Source organism: Pocillopora verrucosa, chromosome 6 (assembly GCF_036669915.1).
Source record: "Pocillopora verrucosa isolate sample1 chromosome 6, ASM3666991v2, whole genome shotgun sequence".
Classification (NCBI taxonomy): domain Eukaryota; kingdom Metazoa; phylum Cnidaria; class Anthozoa; order Scleractinia; family Pocilloporidae; genus Pocillopora; species Pocillopora verrucosa.
In genome coordinates this window covers 25,397,795-25,414,063 of record NC_089317.1, presented here as the reverse complement: position 1 = coordinate 25,414,063, position 16,269 = coordinate 25,397,795, and the positions used below count along the sequence as shown (strand labels likewise).

At 38.2% G+C, this 16,269-nt stretch overlaps 1 protein-coding gene across 1 annotated transcript; it reads right to left on the bottom strand.

Moving 5' to 3' along the window:
• Positions 1–1,397: 1,397 nt before the first annotated feature.
• Positions 1,398–16,269, bottom strand: LOC131777704 (importin-5-like). Its single transcript, XM_059094063.2, has 27 exons — positions 16,150–16,269; positions 14,183–14,260; positions 13,815–14,004; positions 13,446–13,548; positions 13,021–13,117; positions 12,491–12,592; positions 11,522–11,647; positions 11,072–11,147; positions 10,858–10,902; positions 10,547–10,634; positions 9,062–9,168; positions 8,755–8,969; positions 8,054–8,227; positions 7,648–7,866; positions 7,124–7,207; positions 6,366–6,498; positions 6,189–6,256; positions 5,454–5,895; positions 5,102–5,157; positions 4,976–5,005; positions 4,665–4,757; positions 4,264–4,338; positions 4,003–4,080; positions 3,571–3,637; positions 3,179–3,407; positions 2,641–2,782; positions 1,398–2,293 (listed from the first exon to the last, which is right to left on the bottom strand). Exons 1-27 carry the CDS (start codon positions 16,267–16,269, stop codon positions 2,204–2,206), a joined length of 3,327 nt encoding a protein of 1,108 aa, XP_058950046.2. The 3' UTR covers positions 1,398–2,203.

Sequence of the window (16,269 nt, the reverse complement as noted above, 5' to 3'; positions counted from 1 at the left end):
TTGAGCATGAAATATTATCATGATACAATGAAGTGATTAAACACTTACATCACTTCTTTATTGTGACAAATGAAAACGAACCAGCGTTGATAATCGGCGAAAAACTGAAACCTTTCTTCTGCGACGAAGAGTAGGTACAAATAGGTCGCTTAAGAAGCGAAGCACAACTGAATTTATGTCCACAATTTCTGCTGGAGTTCCCGTTATCTTGCTTTTGCTGACAAGATCCTCCAAAGAGTTCGAGGAGAAAAGTTGCAGCTCAAAAACCTTTGGATTTTTCTAAAAAAAAACAGAAAACACAAACACTTGACCTAGGGATTTCCTCTTGATTTCATCGCTTATTTCATCCTTCCAGATAGCAACATAAGGTAAAAAAACAATCTCAATCTCCGCTGGCAATGACTTCTCTTCTTTGCGGAGGTATATTTTCGGACGTCGTAATTTTGTTATGTAATACGTTAACAAGTGTAAAAACAGGCTGTACGTACATAAATACATCCGAAAAGACTTACACAAGTTGTTTCCTGGCGATTTATGGCTAATTTTGTAACATGTCGAGACCTTTCGCGATGACAATTTCACAATCAACCTTAGGCAACGGGAGAAGTTTATCGGTATATTTTAAAACATATTTCATGGTAATTCCAACAAAAACTTACACTTCCCTCTTATCGACATCATCACTAGTCATTTGAGATAAAACTGCGACGAAAAAGCATTGATCTCACCCCAAAATCGTTAGAAACAAAATCGAAACAACCTTTCGCCATATATTTCCTCCTAGCGAGTTGCGATGTTTGCCCCGTAGCGATCCCAGAAATCTTTGCGCAAACGCAAGGATCCGATCACTAACAACTCATTTATTGCACAGTTCCAAAACACAAGTTAATCATTAACATAAAAAAGCGCAAAGGTTATGAACCCCAGAAGATTTTTTCTGCGACGTATTTCTAAAAAGGCTTCTTAAATCGGATCATGAGGAACGTCTAATGACATTCCAATCATATTAAGCCGGCTTACTGACCAAAAAATACATTCAAAAGAAACAAAAAATATCCAAAGACCGTGAACGGTCTGGAAGCTGAATTCACTCCTTTTATCGTCCCTGAATGTACTGTGCTTGTCCGACGCTTGAGTACTACTGGCATTTTAATACTTACAAAAGAGCAAGCGCAATATGCATACCACGAGAGGGATGAAAGAATTTGAACAATTGCCCTGCAGGTGTTGACATTACACCATGCCAAGGATAAATAACTCCCTGGAAGACGAACTAGTAGTATTCATAAAACGAATATTAATTAATTCTTTGTTTCCGTGGCACTTCTAATCAAAATGTTCACATCACTGAGGTCTCCGACAGACATGCCGCTGTGCGTTTTTCTTTATTAACAGCTCTAGATCCCATGGAGTTAGATTTCCGCAGGAAATATATGACTTGAAAAAGCTGTTATCATTATTTCTCTGGAAGAGTTACTACTAAAATGCTCTAGGCAAGCCAAGTAGGACACACTTTTTTTCTTCCATTCCGTTTTTAATTCAGTGAAGTAGTCTTAGTTTATCATACCAAGCACCAAGAGTGATGTACATTGTAAATCTCCTTACATCAATGACAAGAGCGGTGATAAATAAAAATAATCCGCTATTGGTAAGATCCTGACGTACCGGAAAATTCTCCCAGCATAAAAAGAAACGTAAGAAGAGACATAGTAAGGAGAGTTTCTCTCTCAATCTTGGGCTTGAATGTTTTCATGAGAAAGGAGTACCATATCGGCTAAGAGACTTAACATTGCTATACCGATAATAATCATTATATCACACTCGTCTGTTCATTTGTTTTCCACTAACTTCAGTTCCATAATTTTTCTTTTTCCTTCCTGTCATTCAGATCTGTTTTCCGTCTTCACCTCTCTCATTCACTCCTTTTGTTCCTGTACTTCTCCCGATTACAACGTCCGCGAGTCAATCCCAATTTACTACTCATAGTAGTAACGACGCTTCTCCTTAAAATCCAGCTCGGTTCTATTTTTTGTTTCACTCGATAGAAAAATCAAAATCGTTCAGTGTTCATGACAAGAGTGTCAACAGAATGTGGGCGCAATTCATGCAGAAGAATTTAAGAAAACTCTGCCGAAGGGACGCGCTTTGTCGCGGATGTTGCGAGGTTCTGTACGCTTGGGTAACTTGCACGCACGCACGCGAATCAGCTTTCTGCCTCGAGAGCTTGTTTCAAAGCCTCTTGTTGGAGCTCACTGAGTTGTCCGGCGCACGCCGTCCACATGTCAGCGGCGCTCTGAAAGAGATAGGCATATTCTTTAACCCTTTACACCCTAACATCAGTGCGCATATTCTCCATACTGCTCTCTACTCATTTCCTAAGGGGTTGACGAGGAGAATTGGTTTAACAATCAAGAGATTCTTTAGTCAGTGATCATTTCCTTTATTCTCATAATCTTAATGTTTGATTCTGGGGTGATATTGTAAAGAGAAATTAGCTGCCAGTCACTTTTTGGGGTTGAAGAGTTAATGATAAGACAGGATACCGACCTAGAAATGTAACTTTCGATACGTTAAAGCCTCTCTCAACTCGGACTAAGAGCGTTATTTCACCAACACATTTATAATCGTCCGCTCTCTCACCTGTATTTGTCGTATGATTACTAGAACCCTTTTCCGGGCCGCCTCGTCGTCGCTAAGAACATCATTGATGAACAGTTCGCCAAAAATTTGGAGTATCCGAGGTAAGTTACTGTTACTTGTGCCCAGAACAAGAGGATTATTTCTGTTTGAGTACAAAACAAACAACATCAACGACAAGAAAATTTAACTAAGACATTAGTGCTTATGCCCAAAACGTCACGAGTTGATCCATGTAAAGTAAAGTGTCTTAAAGTTTTCCACCTTCCCCCGCCCCTCGCCGCACCAATTCTGAGTGGTGACTTGGCATTTTGTTGCAATCCTCAGAAGTATTCAGGGAGTTTGAGAGAGTCGCACCTTAAACGTCAACTGAATGGTGAGAGCGCTGACATCGGATCAACGTGGCCCCGAATCGAATCTTTCACTGTTCATCACGCATTAGCCAGTTCGATTTGTGTCTACATTAAGTTTTCATTCTTTTGTGGCTCTACAATTCCCGGCTTCTCCGTTATCCTTTCCCTCACAAAACCAAGCCACTTACTCTTCAATCAAATCACAGAGGTATCCATACACGTGTGGTGCTTCTTCTTTATCTTCCGTGATCGGTAATGCCGCAATGAGCGCCGGGACCACCTCATTCAGCGCGATATTCCCACGATTATATTTACAGATTTTTGCCACAGCAGAAATAGCATTCTCCGTGGCATTCACGTTCTCTCGACTTCTGGATTCCGGGCCGTTTATGACTTGGAAAAGCAAGGGTACAACATCTGAAACGTGAAAACATGGTTCAGTTTTAAAAACGTGATCTCGGGTAGATCGTATACTACGGAAAAGCGGCTCGGGAAGTATTCAAAGTCACAAAACTGGTTGTACACTCGGGAATATTTGAAGTAGACTGCGTATCTTATTGTCAATGACAAAATATCAGACCTGCACATGCTGTGATATATTCCTCTCCACCATACTGAGCCATCACTCCGCATCCATAACACGCAGCCTATAGAATAAGTACACAGGAAGTGTTAATGATACGTTTTAGAACGATTTCGATTGAGTGCCGTGTAACCAGAACCATAGAAATCACATCCGCCAATCAGGAGAAAGGAAAACTCCTCTCAGAGCTAAAGTAACTAAAACGACAAAACTGAATAGAGCGCGGGAAAGCGCGGGCGACCAAGTCCTGATTGGTTTTAGTTTTGTATCTAATTGGTTGAGAAAGAGGCGCGAGTTTTCTGAACCAATCACTGAGCGAAGTAAAGCAAAACCAATGAAAATTGCTCTACACTGTATGTGAAAGGATCAAAGTACATCTGCCGTGCAGTTGTCAGTTCTATAAAAAAAATAAGAACACGTAGACTGTACCTGTCTCACATCAGCATTTCTGTCAACCACATAATTCATCATCGGCCGTAGAAAGTACTCTTGATACTTGAACGACGCCTGACAGAACAGACAAATAATTAGCTTTCCTATTGGACTGAGGAGAAAAATAAGGTATTCCAAAACAATAACAGTAAAATATCTACCCTGTGTGGAGCCAGGGCAAGCTGCACTAGGATCACGACGATAATGATGAAGGTAAACCTGTTGTTTTTACCCTTCCTTTACGCGCTTGATACTTACAGATCCCGCATGTTCTATGACATCATCGAATATACATAGTGACCACTGCTTGTCTTGAGCGGATCCCTCTGGAGACTGTTAAAAAAAAGGAAATAAAAAATAATTAGAAAGATAAACAAGCAAATAACTAAATTAATTTATAAAATAGTCCAACAAAGCAGCCAAATGCAGCCGATAAACTGAAGGCGATGTTCAAAGGAAGTTTATGACCATAAACCAAGCAAATTAAAATTAAACTGAAATGAAAATGAAAGTAAAACAGTTAAACTGAAAACTGATCTTTCAATCGATCGTTGCTGACGTCACCGTCTAATACTCACGTCAGTTTGACCAAACCTCAAACTCGCTCATTCATAAAGAAATGGCGAGAGGAATCATTACAGAAAATTTCTCGAACTCACCAGTAAGGAGTGAAAATCCGGCAAAAGCTGCTCAAAGAAAGGCAATGCACCATCTTTGTGCGTACCAAACAAAGCGTGCATTATATCAGAAACCTATAAAAGCAGTACAAAATGATAAATGAAATGTCGCTGCAGTAAGATTCACTGAGGAGGAGGGCGTGGTGACTAAGGTGGCAGGCGCGGTGGCCAAGCAGTTATGGCCATTGAATCCGCAAAGATAATTCATAAGTAGAAGAAATTGAATCTGATAGACTATCAGCTTGTTGAGACTCATGCGAGTAAAATTCAAGGTGAAATTTCAGTCAACTTACCTTGCTCAAGATGTGCACATCAGTCTCGTGCTAAAATAAGAATAAAATATATTACGTTTAAGAGAAGTAACAACAAAAGTAACAACAATCATCGAAAAGATCCGAGGTAAATAGTCAAAAATATACCTCGTCTTGCAAATCTTCCTCGACCTCTTCGTCGTAATCTTCCTCTTTTCTTCTTTCTGTGCAAAAGATGACGTTACGCAAACAAATCAACAAGTATAAAATAAATTGAAAGTCGAAAGAAAGATGTTTAACATTTGGTCATGATGGTAGGATTACGACGAAATCCGAGTTCCCAAATAGCTCTCAGTCCCAGCCAGTTCCAATTTTTAATTTTACTGTCAGATGCTCCAGCAACTGAGCCATAAAAGAGACTTACCGGTGAACCAAGCTAGCCGTGTACTAGGTGCGAAAGAACTGGGTGCAAGTGAACTAGCAGTAATAATCACTTCAGAGTGATTCAAGTGATACTCACGCTGCCTTTCGATCTGTCTGTTTTTATGAGTGTCAATAATATCGTGCAGAATAGTTCCCAGCTCTGTGAAATAGTCAGCGGTCATGCACCCCACACCTAATGTCTCTATACACCGTGCCAGGGCATCCATGATCAAAATCTGAACTTCCGGTTCTGGTTCGGCACTCATGGCCTTTAGCACTTCCGGGCACATGTAGGCCCACATCTGACGGAGGTACCCGTCCCCTTTGATCTTGGCACACTCCAAGAGGAATGGCAACGATTCCGCTGCAGCCGTCCGCACAAGGTCGTGGAAGTAAAATTTCAAGAGAGGGACCATGAGTTTGACGACTTGCTCTGTGTACGGAGCAAATCCTTCTTTGAGTTCTCTGGCATAGCAGACCAACATCTGACAAGCGGTACTCTTGTCTTCCAGGCCAGCAGTCTTGATACCGAACTTTTGCTGATATTGTAAATAAAAAAATAAATAAAAAATCAAGCTGATTGCAGGAAATGATTGATGAGTGTACGTTTAAACAACTGGAGGTCTCACTTGTACGTCTCGAGTTGAGCACAAAATGTTCTTTTCTCCATCGTACTCTGGAGTAAAAAAAAGGCACCTCATACACCTTACCGCTTCATTCTGCCATATCATCATTTAAACTCCTCGCGCAATTAAGAAACGAGTGTCTCGTAGTTAACTGTACTTCAAAACGAAACACTCCACTTGAACTCGACAGGTGATAGAAGTTGTACCTGATCTCCAAGGGTAATAAACTGCCATCCTTCATCTTCAGAATACTGGCCGCTCTTTGGATCATCAGCTACAGAAAAACAAAACATAAAACAGATTTGTAAATTATTGTCTCACTTGGAAGCAGAATCGAAATAACGAGGCGTTTAACACAAAGAATGTTAAAATAAATCACACACCGTCGATGACTGCCACTTCTGGTTTGATTGACGCAGCTTTCATTACAGATGGCATCACCAGTGGAAGATACTGCGTGAATTCTGTTCCAAAAATCTTACACATCCTGGCCCAAGCGGAGATCATGTAGGAAATCTAACGTCACAGAGAAAAACAATCCCTTCATGATGAATACATGAACGGGGACGTAAAGTAATGTACAAGATTTACGGTCTCTTAGACCATTTATCAGTTTAATTTCAGTCGGTCCTTCCCACACAAGTGGATCCCTTGCTCCAAACCTTTTCGAGGTAAAAAAAAAAAAAAAGGGGTTCGTCTGTCTCTGGCGATGGTGTTCGCAGCTTGTCGCGCCAATTTTGACTCACTAGTTTTCACCTAGGCTGGTAATTTAAAACTTTATTTCACAGAAGTTGCCTGGTTGCTGAGCTCCTAGGGGCTATACTGTACCCCGCGGTTTGTTCTCCCAAAAAAATTTAGCCTAAATCACAGATCTAGGTATTCTTTTACGACACATCCTTGTTGCTTTTTAGTTTACTCTCACTTTCATTGGGTGATTCTCTACTCTATCAAACGACCATTTTACGGAAATTTCTCTTTTGCAGCGGATTCTCAATGGCGCTAAAAGTGGCACATGAAATTGTTAAATACATGTCGCTCCCTCATCGCTCCGTTTGACGCAACAATAATCTTGCTGTACGAGGGAGAGAAAGTGGAATTGTCCATTTTCACCTAAAAGGTGTTTATCTTCAAGCCAACCCACCTGAGGATCGTCTGCCTCAAGTTCTTCCATCTCAGTTTGAGTTTTAAGCAACAACTGCATCACATCGTTAGCATCGGGCAAGAACTAAACAAGACAGAAAAACAGTCAGGGATTTAACAGTTTGAACATGTACACTTAAAAGTCGCGCGCGAGACACCAGGGCCCAATGGTCATCGCGCTGAAGTCTCAGTCGAGAGGTCTGGGTTCGAGCACTGATCGGGGTCATACTGTTGGCTTATTGGACATAAAATTTTACTCTCACGGAGTCCCTCTCAACTCAGGAGTATAAATTGACACCGGCCGACGGTGACGGACTAAAATCCAATTCAGGACGAGTTGCAATAAGTTTTAGTTGCTTTTTGCTATGGAAACCGAGATAAATTAAGACCAGGCGGCGTGGTCTATTTCAATTGCGTGCAAAGAAGATCAGGTTTGACAATCTACAACAAAAATCTTTTAAGTTCAACACAACAGCCTATAAAAACATTTCTTAGAAAACTACTGTCAATACTGAATCCACGTACCTTTTCCTTCCCTACGGCCAAACCAATCAAGCTGATGCATTCGATGGTTTTCCCTCGCAGCATGCGGTAATCAGATGACAGAGCATTCTGCATGATGTACTTAAGATTTGGCATGAAGCGATCATAGTAGTGCAGGAATTTCTCCTCGGCAGTGTCTGCAACTGTGGCTATGGTGGTCACAACCTGCTCTAGAACTAGTTTTCCACCACGTTCAAGCAGCTGTTAGAAAACAAGGTGGCATTAAATATATTTTACTATACATAAAATCTACACCTGCAACAGGCAGATACGTTTTATTTGAAGAAAATTCTGCGATGACCTCCCTTAAATACTTAAACATATTTTTCATGGCTTAGAGAATATTTATTTACCAGAGGTAAAGGGTAGAATATAATAATGAACCTACCTCCCTTAGCTTTGAAGCCAGCACAGCTTCAAGTTTTGCCAAGATGTCATCAAGATAAGACGCCAGAATATTTTTGGGGCAATCATCCGAGAAATTAACCAAAGCAGCAGCAGCGTGGGCCTGGACACGAGGGTTGGCAGTGTCGTCCAAAACAACCAAAAGGCCTGGGATCACCTATAAATATCCAACAATTAAACACACCCAGGAGAAACACACAGAGAAAAAAAGTTACAATGTACCAACAATTGCCAAAGAAACTGTTAATTTCCAAATACGTCTCCCCTTCCATCCTTTTATCAATACAGTTTTTAGAATAATTTCCTTTATTAGGAAAGAAACAACACTGACTAGGAGGAATGGGGGAGGACAAATTGATTTATGAAGTCGGCAGAAAAGTTGCCTGTCACTTAAAATACAAACAACTGAGAGAGTCAATTTGCCGAGATAGTTTTTGTCTATGATTGCAAATACTAACATTTTTTAAATACCTTTCATGAGACAAGACTCGTGTACCTCAAGACAACAACTTCCTTACTCAAGACAAGACCTTCATCTCTAGAGATACTTATTTTGCAAACACAACTGTACAAAAGACAGACACTACAATTTTAAATTGTACTGTCCAAGTGCCACTCTGCCGTCTCATCCCAGTGACTACAGAGATGAAAACTATCTCTACAATCATTAAAATTCCCGCTTACTCGAGTGTGGAATTTCTTTTGAAATCCAGGTGCAAAGTCAGTAGAAAGCTGTCCCACTGCATTACAGGCGGCATATCGCACACGCGGATGGTTGTCACCCAAGAAAGGTAAGACAGTGTTCACAATATCTGGGAGTAAAGCCTCCATCTGTTTATAGCAACCTTCACCCACTGCAGAGATTGCCATTAGACCAGCATGTCTGTACCTCCAGTCAGCTACAAAATAGAGCAAGAAAAAGGAAAAAAAAAGTATAACTATGAAATAATATAATTAGAGACTTGTAACACATATATACCAATAAACTCACCATTCTGCAACATCTGTGGCACTGTAACAATGATGTGTGGTAAAACTGTTTTTCCACCCAAACCACAAGCCAGTCGATCAAGAGAACTCTCTCCTGCTACAGAGTTACTATGGAGGGATTAACAAAATATATATTTTTTCCACTTGTAAAATTGACCTTCATTATTTATGCTCACATTTATGAACTGCAGAGATGACAAAAATGTTCAAAATTTAAATGAAACCAAGAGGCCCAGCCAAAAAGTCTCAAGCAAAGTTTCATCATTGATTACTTATCAATTTTGGTTAGTGTAAAAATAATAATAAACATGCTAGCTGTGCTAATCAGAATTAAAACTGTCCTAATTTGATGACCAAGTTTAAAATTAACTTACCGTAATTTCCGGTCGATTACCCGCACGGCCGATTACCCGCACCGGCCGATTATTGCATACGGCGAAAAAAAAAGTCAACGGATTACCCGCACCGGTGGATAACCCGCACGTTGTTATTCAACTTTTTCGGTGGCGAAAACGTGACATTAAGGCGATACATTTCAGTCTTTCGATTCAGACATGTGCACAATTCTGTGTCAATATTAGCTTATACTTTATTGATAAAATTATACAGTGAAAATTGAACAGTAAAATTATACAGGGCGAGTGTTAAAAACTTGAATGATAAAGTAAGTTCAGTTCAAAATCCATTAAAATCTTCATCCTCAGTGTCACTATTAAATAAGTCCATTAACTGCGCATCGAGTACAGGATCCAGAATTGCGGTAGATGTTATTTGTTCATCGTCACTGATGTCGGATGTCTGAGATGCATCATCGTCGGTGCCACTTGCAATTCCTGCTTTTCTAAAACCATTCTTGATGGATGAAACTTTTACAGCCTTTACATTAGTTAAGTTTCGCACCTATTATTTTCAACATTCTGGTGATGCATTTGGGATTTAAAATTACTGTCGGCAATTTCTCAAAAAAATCGATATCTCCTGTTCTACTGGGCCTAACAAGTCCCTTAAAACGGGAAAATTCTCTTTAGCTCAAGCTAGTGAAAACTGGAAATTTGTTACTGATGCGCCGGATATCCTTGGATTATTTTTGTCACCATCAAGGTTTTGTTTTCACGCGTGCCGATAAAAATTTGTTTGTCACGCAACTAATTATGCGTGAAATAAACTCGAGTTGGCATCATGTTTTCGTGCCGCTTTGTGGCACTTTTGATACAATAAAATTCATTTGAGAGGTGGAAACGCAGGTAGGTGAGAAATTTTTTCAATTCAACTTCCAGAAGAATTTAAAATTGTCACATAACCCGCACCTCCCTATTACCCGCAGTGGCGCGGATTTAATGCAAAATCAACAGATTACCCGCGGGTAATCGACCGGAAATTACGGTATTTGTTTTATTCCATGAATACCACTCTGATTAGAGGAACCTACAACTATAATTTTTTTCATTTAATCAGAAATTTAATCCCTGGTACCAAACAAATATACCTTTCAGAGTCGTCATCTTCAAGTTCATCAGACACACTCCATTCTGGGTCGTCTTCAAGATCAACCATCATGGCCAGCATCTCTGGAACTGCAATATCATTAATTATTTGATCTCTAAGTTAGTATGTGTGCAATGATTGATCAATTTGGCAGGGCATCATTCACTGCCAGGCTGGCTAAATTCAAAAGTTTGTTCAAATCGAAAATTTTCCACTCTACAAAAATGACAATAGCATACAAATAACAAATCGGAAAAGAAAAAAAAATTGAAACTAAAAATGCACCAAAAAAAGAATTTTCACTCGACTAACCTATAATTGGAATATGCTTCTGACATTTCCTGAGCATTGCTGGTGCTATAATGAAATTCAATTTAATGAAAATTAAGAATAACCTTTCTAAAGGAACGTATGAGAAATACTGTCAGGCATATGTGCAAGTACTTTTCATAAGTTATACAGTACCAAAATCAAACCACTGAAGTTTATAGAAGGAAGTGTTTTGTTGAATGGCAAATTTACAGACCTGTTTCTGCCAGAGTGACAACACACTCCAGGGACAAGTGTCTCCAACTTTCAAGAAGATTTGCATTGCGCACAATCTGTAAAAGGCAGGTACAAGTCTTATTCAACCCAACACCCACCAAAGACAATCTAGTTTTAACTCTCCCTCTTGACTTATTTGTACCCACCATCAGATGAGACTTGACAATATATAAGTTACAAGTTAAACTTGTTTTCAGGAAAGTATTCCTATTAGCTTTGTTCATGATAACAACTGTTGTGAGTATTTCAATGTTTTTCATAAGTAAAACCCACTGATGCTTACATTTTCAGCACGTTTCTCAGGTAAAGATTATTGACCAGAGACTTAAGTGCAAACAACCAAACCAGAAATCTTTGTACTCTACCTAGCAACAAAATCATCTCTCTTAAGTCAGCAGATATTCATTAGAAGGACTTTAAAACTACATACCTCCAACATCAAATCTAAAATGGACTCCAAGTTTGTCCTAAGAAGCTTAGGACAAGTGTCTGCTAAATCAATTAAACATTTTAACACTGAATCATCCACACTTGCAACAACACTCTCCCGTACAGCCTGAGATAAACAAGAAAATATTTTTGTGACTTAACATATATGAACTAAATCATGTCTTCTAACCCTTTCACTCACAAGATCTCATTAGTAATTCTCCTCACTGCCTGCAATATATTTCTCATTGTGTGAGTTTGGAGATTTTGACCTGGATCACCTAATAATCCCTTAGTTGATATTTTTCATTAATCACAATCTCTTGTCTTCTTGAAATTGTACTGATATTGTTAGGAGAAATTCTGTCTTGGTCATTCATGGGAGTTTAAGGGTTAAATCACGGAAATTTATGTCAGTGAATAAATTTATCCTCTGTCAGGTGTTAGGTTCAGCCTGTGCAATCCCAGGAAAGGAAGCTGACAAAAGAATTTCAGGTGTAAGCAAGACTTAAATGGGTCATACTGGTGTGATTCTGGTGTGATTGTAAGGCAAAAATGGCTAAAAGTCCTCTGAGGTTAGAGGCAAAACAGTTGTATACAGTTAGTTCATATATTTCCACACAAGAGATGAATGAATAATTAACCTGCACACTCCCATGTCCAGTGGCTTTAAAATGCAACAGGGTGGTGCAGTGCAGTGCAGTGGAATTGCAAGGCCATCAACTTGGTATCCCACATTATTTCACCCTACAGTTCTTCTGTTGCTTTCAATTGGGATCAATTTATAATTTATTGACAGTAGATAACTGGAATAAACACTTGTAATGGCAAGACTTAATGATATGGGAACACTTGGAAACAACTGAATAAATTTACCCTCGAGTCTGATGAACAAAAATTCATCATTTTCTTGTCAAGTTTTGCAAGTTAATTTTGTTTTACTTTAATTTATAAAGTAACTTCCAACTACCTGGACTATTCCTGGGACTAAATCCACAAACTGTCGCTGTTTGACTTCCTCCACTTGATCTGTGATAAAAGCAACTGAAGCGCGGGCTGACATAAAACGAACCTGCAATAACCAAAAAAATATAAACATGTATCAGACCCAAGATAATCAAGCAGACAAGTAATGAGAACAGAGAAAAATATCAAATGGGGGATTCTTAAGGCCTATTTACACGGCACGACTTTGTCGCATGCGACAAGCTTACGACAGGCCTACGACATGACTTAAGAGTCGTAAGCGAGTTGTAGGTTTGATTTACACGAAACAATTCGTGTCGTAAGCCTGTCGTAAGCTTGTCGCATGCGACAAAGTCGTACCGTGTAAATAGGCCCTTAGCTGATCTAATACAAAATTCTATGAACTAACATCATCAGGACTGTATGGTAGACAGTGAGGGGGCTTATTAATGAGTTTTTGGGAGTGAATGGGTTTATGAAAACACAAGTATTGTCCATGATGTAGACACAATTATGAAGCAGTGTGGTATTAACCTGTTGGCTGGACTGATCCTGCAGACATTGCCACAGCATATGTTTGATAACCTGCATGTAATGTTCTTGTTGTGTTCCAAATATTCCAGGGAAAGATCTGTTATGAGAAAAAATTTAGTATTCGAACAAGACAATGGAAAGACATTCTCCTAGAGAAGATATCACTGTAGAATATAACAAAATTGTGTTTTTCAAAAATAACTAATATCACTCTAAAATTGTAATATTCATTCTCGCTATTTCTACTAGATGTGTTAATTGACCTTGGGCTTTGCTCTTTCACAAATGTCCACCAATAGAAATCTTAAGGTTCCCTCACATCACCTGTGATGCAGATTATTTGTACACCCTCTATTTCAACTGTTAGAAAAGATTACCACATCAGACTACCAGACAAGGAGGTGATGAATGAATAGAACACTTACACAAAAATATGGAGAGCACATTCCTTAAGCTCAGAATGCTGGGAGTTGCAACACTCAAACAGAAACTTCAGAAGCTCTTGCCAGTGATTGTATCCTTCCTCATCTGAAAAAAGAGAAAATAAAATCTGTGTCAAATGTAAAATAAATGATTTACTTGTATAATAATGATACACATTGATTGCAGGAACTTGACACAAGAATATAGGTGGCCCTTTTAAGCAGCTAAGAGCTACTGTACTCAAAAAATTAGATTTTGGATAAACACAAATGTGCAGTCCACATCTGTTCTTAAACAGACCCTTTCTACTAGAAAAAAAATTGTTTGAATTATTAAATTCCTGTAGAACAACAAGTACCTTCACAACTTACCTAGAAGACTTCTGGATAATTCAGCAACAGCATCGCACACCTTTTTTCTTACTGCTTGGGTTTGTTCCTCATTTATGGCCTTGAGTAAATCATTCTTCATTTCTTGCTGAAAAGCTTGATCAAGTTTGTCATAAAAATCCACTGAGCTTGAGAAAATCCTTCGTAACAGCACAGCTGACATCTGACGCACCTTAATCAATAAATGTTTTTGATAAAATTATTAAGCTTAAAAAATGATACAGTGGGCAAAGAGAAAAACCTATGCATTTTCAAGAATAAAAATATTATACCAAAATCTCCAAAAAATATCAAAACATCACTAAGAAACAACATGTCTTTAATTTTACCCTGTTGCCTTCATTTCTTACCTCTGCAATGGCTGATGTTCTTATCATCTGAATAAGGAATTTAATTTTTGTTGGCTCATTGATGGTTTCATAATGTGTCTGAAAGAAAAAAAAAACAAAACAAAACAAAAGATTTTACTAAACAGTAGAGACTAAATTTTTAATGTAACATAAAATAGATATCGCAAAGCCACCTTGCATTGATAATGATTAAGCTATCCAACATTTCCACTACTGTTATCAAATATAAACTACTGTTTCAACATGGTGAATTCAAATTATCAAGAAAAACTTCAAGTCAAATTGACAAGGAAGAAAAGGTTTTTAATTTTTAATTTCTTTGGTTTCTAGTTATTAATTTCCTGTAGTAGTTTTGTCAAGTAGTCTGATAGTAGTGTTAGTTTGTGAACTAAGTTTTGTGAAGCTTCTTTTGGTGTTTTTGTTTTGTTTTATGCCAAGTGTACAAAATATCTAAGCAAATAAAAATATTTTGAAAAAAGATAACTAAAAAAGGGATCATACAACCAAATTATTTAGGATCTGCTTCAAAACTCAAAAAAGGGATGATGATCATTCCACCAGAACTAAACAAAGATTTCAAGTGCACAAGAAATTATCATTTATGAATTTTCCCACTTCAGATGTGTTTTGGGACATACTTGCACTCAGGTGAGATTTTTACTTTTTTATGGTTTTCCTTAATGGTTTAGTTCTGTTCTACAAATTGCACCCAACTATGAACACAATTCATGGTAATGAACAAAATAATCACTAAAATAATTAATTTAATAGTGAAAATCAAAGTGTCTTAAGGAACCAAGAATCAGGATTTTTGTATTATTTTACACACAAGTCAATTAACTATCAAAAGTACTTAAAAATAAGACAATGTTTTCATCTTCTTTTTGGGGCAACCTATGTAAACAAAATAAAATCATAACAGAAAATATGCAATCTCAATCATGTTTCCTACACACAGGTAACTATTACTATAACTTTCATTGTTAGTGATACAGCAAAATGAAAAAAAGCCCTTTACTGGAAGAGACTTCCCTTAAAAAATTCATTACAATTAAACATGGATTTTCTTATCAATACGTGGATTATCATTCAAAGTTTACTGCAATTAAGTTTACATTCAACATATGACTGATACATATAAGTTTTTAGCATTTACATGGAGCACTCTGACTTGTGTTGTCAAACCTTATTTTCAACGACAGAGATCTATTTCCAACGGGATTTGATATTGCCGGTCGCGTAGCATGGACAACGACGGTGAATAACTTTTTGACTCCAATTCTAATTAACTAGCTTTTAATACCACGAAAGCACATGGAATCTTGTTTAACTGCTTTTTCGTTCATTTTACTTTTCTGAGCGGCGAAGAACCCGTTGTATTCCTCGGATGTTTCTCTAATAATTAACTAACAACCTAAAACGTATTTAATTTGATCCTGACTGTTCTAGGAAATAAATAATCGTATCAATATGTATGTAACAAATACATTCGAAGGTATACACTTTAATATCGACCTTTGTTTAAAGGAATACAAACTCAAGTACGATTTGAGAGGTTTAATATTACCTTAAATCGTTTCCAAAACGATCATAAATCACCGTATGACCTTGCGAAACCCGGAAGAATTCATTTTGTGCAAGATCGTGTCTTTTAAGCGATATGCAGTAGGTGCTCTCGGTGATAACATTGAAAACTTGGGCGAACATTTAAACAAAACAACCCGCTCTTTTGATTTGGAAGCTATAGTTACATGAAAGGGTTTTATATAAGTTTTACGTAATGATAATAGCTGGAAAATTGTGAGACAGCTGAGGAAAAAAGCCAGGTTTTGTCATGCACATGGTTTGAACTCCTGCCGACGATCAGCGGTTCTCAAGGACGTTCCCGGCAAGAACCCACACCGTAGTTACTCACCTTTGTAATTTCACGAAAATAAATCACACAAGAATAGGAGAGATTTTCCTACCTCTGCCTGATTTCTGATGTTATTATCAGGAGACATCAGCTGTGTTACGAGAGATTCAAACTGCTGCTGGTCGTTCGCCATTACGGCCACCATATTGCCCAACCTATGATTTGAGCGCAT